Genomic DNA, 6,702 nt, shown 5'->3' on the forward strand with positions numbered 1-6,702 from the left:
TTCCGCTGCGCCACTCTGATCTGCTTGTTAAGTTTGCGACGTCACTTTACATATGATAGCAGCTCAGTTAGCAAGCAAGCAAGGGTTGTCGACGATCACTCTTATGATGATACCTAATTCCTCCCGTCCAGGGAGCACCACCACCGAAATGGCACTGACCAAACGAGGTGCAAACATGTTTAGAAATGTACGATGGCTTTCCCTAATCCCTATAAATACACCATGGTGCAACACGCCACTTAGATACGGATCTTAGCTAGCTTATCATCTTCCATCAGTGCTCACGAGTTACCTAGGTCCCAACTCCCAAGATGAGCAAGTCGTCGTGGCCGGAGCTGGTGGGCATCCTGGCGACGCTGGCGGCGGCGCAGATCGCGCACGACCGGCCCGACGTCGCCGTCGAGGTGCTCCCGACCGGTGCGGCGGTGACTCACGACTACGACTTCGAGCGTGTCCGCGTCTTCATCGACCTCGGCGGCGTCGTCTCCAAGACCCCCGTCATCGGCTAGCCTCCTGCCCCGCGAATGGCACGTAGTAACGGAATACTACGTACTGTACGTACCAGCGTGTACGTCGTCCCTCTCTCCCTGTGACTACTGTACTACGGTATGCTGGAAGAATAAAGTGACGTTGTGTGTTTGTGCTACGTGATTTCTACGAAAACTAGCTAAAATATTCGTGGGTTGTTACGGAGTAACAAATTATTCGGAGGGTTTAACTCGTTTATCCCGCTCATGTTTATTTCTGTGTTAGCCGTACTGACATTATGTGTAGATGTGTTTACTGTTTGCGTAGTACGTGCTTATTTAGATGGAATCCAGTATGTCATTAATTTCGCCAATGCCATGTTCATGATCATTTCCTGGATTAAATTAATCGAAAAATTACACATTTACTCATCATCACGTGCATCTGATTTTTCTTGAACATGTTCATTGGGTTGAGCAAGACGAGTCTCCTCCTCAATCACAATGGAAATGATATTATCAAGGCTTAGCCATTCAGTTTTGGATAGTGTTAGCTGGCGGTGGAGATCAAACTCCTGATTTAGGCCATCAGGGAAGAGCTTACCCACAAATGGTTCAAACCAGGTATGGTGAACAACCACGTCACTCTTGTCAACGGGTTGAAAAGGATGGTAATAGTGCAACTCCCTATACAATCTCTTCATCTCACCTGCATACTTAGTCATTGATTTTGAACCTTGCTTCAAGTTAGTCAACTCTTGCATGATGCGAGTAGCCTACATCTTATTTAATTATAGATAATGTAATTAGGTGAGTCCTTAGGTTTGTCGCAGTACTCCGTGTTGTAGCTTGGAGATGATGCCGCAGGTCATGGCGGCAGCTCGAGTGCCCATAGCAGTAAATCATGGCGACACAGCACCACAATTAGCCATCACCAAGGTCCACACAGGATTAACCTACTCTGATGCCATGTTGAAAATCATCTGAGATTTGAGGAATTTGAGCTAGGGATTGGAGGGAGAGTGAAGAGCATTTGGGAAAATTCGGGATCATTCCTCACCGATCCATTCTCTTTGTGCTGATTTATATATTGTTTGTACAATTTACATTTTAGGCCCTGAGGACTCACCTAATTAATTACATTATCTATACACCAACACAAAGTCCTTCATTAAAATCCATCCGAGGAAGGAAAGAAATAACTCATCATGTATCTATCTTGATATTTTCTTCTTGATATTTTCTTTTTCATGAGTCTGGTCTGTTCATCATTGCTTTTGTGATTTTGATTATTTCTTGGATCAGAGCATATATTGAGGAAAAATTGTGCGATACCCATGTAGGCCTATGAAAAATCTATCGGAGCACCGCTGGCGGCCGATGCTTGTGTGATACCCGTGTAGGCCTATGAAAAATTGCTGCCAAACTAGGTTGGTACTACATTGACGTGGTACCTCCATTGTTTTTAGAATAAAATATTTTTTTAAAGAGCAATGTTTCATATTCAAGAAAAATAATTATTTCAGGTTTACGATAGATTATTCTAACTCCCGAGAGGATTGTGCAAATTCCATGAAAAAAATGTCCTAGGTTTAGGAAAAACAATTATCGTTGATTTAGGTTATTGGTCAATGAACCTGTCAAAATAGTTAACCGGATGAATTTCCTTTTCTTCTGTCTCTTCGACCACACATGTCTTGCATTAACCACGACCAATTAGTGCATCATTAATCACGACCGAGCAAAATATGGGCCTTAGAAAATGAAGAAACCTGTTTTTTAGTTAATGAAGAAGGCAACAAGCACAATCAGAATTTATTATGAGATGGAGGTATACGAAAAGGACCCCAACAAAATGACAAATCCCAACTAGATACAACCGGGTCCAGCAGAAGAAAGAAAACACAATCAGAGATGACGAATAAGAAAAGGGCCCCAAAAAATGACAAAGCCCAACCAGATAAAAACGGGCCCAACAAAAAAATCACATCCTCTCAAAGAAAAACAGCAAAAATCATTAAAAAAAATCAATTATCAAAGCCAGGTTTTGATCATGGGACCTGTCGATTATGGGCCCACCACGCTTCCGCTGCGCCACTCGGATCTTTTTTTGTATATTTTAGTGTGAGTCGCATATATATACAAGTACTCCCTCCGTTCCTAAATATTTATCTTTCTAAAGATTTCAAATGGTCACCACATATGGATGTATATAGACATATTTTAGAGTGTAGATTCATTCATTTTGCTCCGTATGTAGTCACCATTTGAAACCTATATAAAAAGACAAATATTTAGGAACGGAGGGAGTACATGCTTTCATGGACGACGAGGGTCACCCTTATGATGGTCAACGGACAACAAATCGTTATTATTATGAGAAGAAATAGTAATAGCGTGAGCATCCCCCGTGAAAGAAGTCCAGTAATTATCCAAAAAAATCCCATCGTTGCGCCAATGTCAGGCTCTGCAGAAAAAAATGAACAAACTCTCGCACGTAGACGAGACGATTCATCCACATTGCCCAGCAATAAAAGTAATGAGTTGATTTTATAATCCACCCCATGTGTACCACCCGCTGCGTCAACTACCATTAACAAACTGAAGGAAAATTTGTAGAGATTTCAATGAAATTTAGAAAACAGGATCATCATTGAAAGGCAATGGAGAATGTGATAAGTTGGAAATATATATAATAATAAATGATTTTGAATCCGATGTGTTTTTCTAGAATATATATCTTGGACTAACAAGCATCATTAAAATTTCTAGAAATATATGTTTTTCTTACTTATTACATTTTCTTGTTTCCCCTTACTTTTCAAGTCTGTCTTGACTGGGCTGCTAGGTGTGCTTGTTCAAAATTTAAACTACTAAAACCATAACAGTCATTGTAGAATGGAGGGAGTATTAGGTTTGGCAGGCCGGACTTAAATCTTAAAATAAATAATCTAATAATACTCCGATTTACTCAGCTATTAGGTTTGGGAGTATTCAACAGACAACTAATCAGGCTGCATCTTCTCAACAAGGAAAATTAATCAAGTTGCAAGAAATGCATTTTATTCGGTCCAGAATTTGAGAGAATATCTAACCATTGATTAACACCATTCATAACAACTTTTCAAAAAATAACACACCCACAACCTAAACACCCTTAAATATCAACTTCTGAGGGGAGGCGGCAACTAGTATCAAAAATTCAAAATGTGGTTCGCACAACTAGCGTTGCCGAGACAAAAAGAACCAGCACTTCCACTGCTCCATGAATTCAAGAAACAGACCGATGGCATGTATAAGAACAGACGTGCCGAACAACACATCAGAGGTCAACTTATTCATTGTCAACTAGAGCAAATGTCTTGAAAGATTTCGTATGGATGACACAAACACAACAGAGGGTGGTCGGGCAGACGAGATCACAGATTCTTCAGTATGGAACCCCACGCCACGGCTGTTCTTCAGTACAGATCCAGCTACTAGTCTCTGGCTCCAGGCCCGGGAAGAAAGACGGACCCTGCTGCAAACGGAAACTCGTACTACGCTGAAGCACCAGCCTCCTCCTCCTCTTTCCTTTTGCGAGCCCACTTGGGGCTGACCTCGATAAGCCGGTGCGGCATGAGCTGCTTCTCCTTCCGGGTGAGCTTCTTGTAGTTCATGACCCTGAGTTTCGCAATCTTGGCTTCCTCCTCGGCTGTGGCTTCTCTGACCACCACCGTCAGCCTGCACCTAGGTCTCTCCCTGACACCACACCTCCCTTTGGCATGGTAAGACAACCTCTTAAGATAAAGTCCTTTTCCCACAAAAGCCTCTTCTGCAGTGTCAAGGAGGGAGATGAGATCTAATTTATTGCAGATGTTGACGTAAATGTGAGCAGCTTTGTGGCAATCTTACCCACAATAAGTTTATCTGCATCCAGTCCATGGTTGTGAGCTGCGTTCGCACGAGCAGAATGGATAACCTACAGCAATTGATAGGAAGAAATTTTTATTTAAAAACATCAATGGTCAGTCTGGACCTATCGCAGAAAGTAGAGTTACTTGAGTAGGTAACATTATTTTTTTTGCTGATTGCCGAACCTGGTACAATGTTTTCGCGGCCCTTTTAACCGTCACTTGCAACTGTAAAAGGGCATCTTCCACGCGCATTCCTCGAACCAGCTTGGCTACCAGATTTACCTTCTTGGGGCTCTAAAACAACCAGGAACATTAAGATCAATTGGAGAAACAAATATCTCTTGATGGTACTAGCAATATATTATGAGCAGTACACCAGTTCATGAAGTCTGCTAGGCAGCCTTAGTCTCTCTACATGCCCATTATTATATTCCAGCGAAGTAAGATAAGCAAATGTTTTCCAGCCAACATATAAATTCAGCAATGAATAACTAGTTGATAAAGTCTGCTGGGCAGCCTTAGTCTCTCTACGTGTCCATCATTGTATTGCAGCTAAGTGAGGTAAGCAAATGTTTTCCAACTAATATATGAATTTAGTGATGAATAACCAGCTGATAAAGTATGCTGCACAGCCTTAATCTCTCTACGTGCTCACCATTGTATTCCAGTGAAGTGGGATAAGAAAATGTTTACCAGCCAATGCATAAATTGAGTGATGGATAGAAGCTACAAACACATTTTCAATTGGCATGAAGAAACAATTGCAGCTTCTGCTAAGGGCAGACATGCACTAGAAGCTTTCTACTTTCATCGTTATGACTAACAGTAGGCTAAGTAGCCATTGCAGATCTCAGGAACACATATTTAACAATTGTAGATGAGGTGCATAAAAAGCTTCATGCGCCTAAGCAATTTTCAGTAAGTTTCATGGAAATGACATGTATTTCGACAAAACTACATGTTGAAGGGAAGCTTCCAGAAAACTGCATACTTGACAATTGACATGGCTGTCACAGAGCTACACAACACATGTGCTTAGTCAAGCGTTTTAGGATATCTCTGAGGAATATAACTAACTACTACAGTACAACTGAGTTACTGAATTGATGTTTACCTGCTTGATGTCCTTCTTGATGGCTTGGACTTTCGTCCGCTTCACCACTGCTCCCTTGTTGTCGGTCCCTTCCGCAGCCCCCAACGGCGACGACAACGGGGAAGAAACAGGGACCATTGCATCATCATCAGCAAGTAGGCTCCTCGTGGTCGATATCCCCTGCAAAGAAACAACCAGCGGCGAACGCACAATTTCAGCCATCACCAAATTTGAGCAACCAGTAGGAAACGTAGCACCGCAGATCGTGTGTAAGAAGCTGGAGCGGGAGAGGGGTGGTGCACCTACAGCATTGCGGATCAGCTGATGGAAGGATTGGGGGGCGACGGCCGCCGGGCGCAGCATGTCCATCAGCGCCGCCGGGGCGCCGCCGCGCGGGAAGGAAGAAGGGGCGGAGGATAGGTGGCGGGAGAGGAGGAAGCGGGCGGAGGTGGAGGCCGAGGGGGAGAGCAGCCTGCGCGCCATGGCGGCGGCGGCTGCGGCGGCGGCCATTGGCGGCGGCGCAACCCTAGCGGGAGGAAGGGAGAAATGGGGATCGAGCCGAGACGAAGAGCCGTGTGGCCCACTAGGGGTTTAGATATGGGTTTAAGTTTTTGTTTTCTCTCCCACTGTGGTTTGGGTTGGGCTTGACGTTAAATGTGCTTTCTCACGGCCCACCAAAGTCCATGTTGAGTTTTCTTAAGTCCGAGTTGAGTTGTTTTTTAAAGTATACAGACGGAAATGCTCGCACACTTATGTCTACGGATACAGGCAGACACAACCCACCCCTTTGACCTCTTTCGAGAGATTGAGCTGGCACATCATCTTGAAATTGACAAAGTCGCCACAGACATCTTCGTAGTCGACGGAAACGTCTCCTCCCGCTGAACGCATGTTGCCTAAAGACCTAAAACAAATCCAGAAAAATGCGAGCATTAGTGTCAAGTCTAGGACTTGAACCATGGTAGACTTGAACCATTCGCTTCTAATTTGTTTTTTTGTTACATAATAATTTATCGAAACATCTAAAGAAGTACTCTCTTCCTTCCTTTATATAAGGTGTATTTGTTTTTTCAAAAGCCAAATGAGTGCTTGTTTGACCAAGTTTTTTGAAAATATATATCAATATCCACAATATGAAATTTATATAATTTGATCGATCATGAAAAGTAGTTTCATATTTTGTCTATTAGTATTGCAGGTGATGTTATTTCATTGTATATTTTTGGTCAAACATTCAAATGGTTGA

The 6,702-nt window shown here is 42.9% G+C and overlaps 1 protein-coding gene across 1 annotated transcript; it reads right to left on the reverse strand.

The window, feature by feature from the left end:
* Positions 1-3,663: 3,663 nt before the first annotated feature.
* On the reverse strand, positions 3,664-6,051 carry LOC123186054 (uncharacterized). The gene is made up of 5 exons (XM_044597852.1): positions 5,763-6,051; positions 5,478-5,636; positions 4,547-4,657; positions 4,362-4,428; positions 3,664-4,281 (listed from the first exon to the last, which is right to left on the reverse strand). Exons 1-5 carry the CDS (start codon positions 5,964-5,966, stop codon positions 4,007-4,009), a joined length of 816 nt encoding a protein of 271 aa, XP_044453787.1. The 5' UTR covers positions 5,967-6,051; the 3' UTR covers positions 3,664-4,006.
* Positions 6,052-6,702: the final 651 nt, after the last annotated feature.

This window comes from Triticum aestivum, chromosome 1A, assembly GCF_018294505.1.
Source record: "Triticum aestivum cultivar Chinese Spring chromosome 1A, IWGSC CS RefSeq v2.1, whole genome shotgun sequence".
Taxonomy (NCBI): Eukaryota; Viridiplantae; Streptophyta; class Magnoliopsida; order Poales; family Poaceae; genus Triticum; species Triticum aestivum.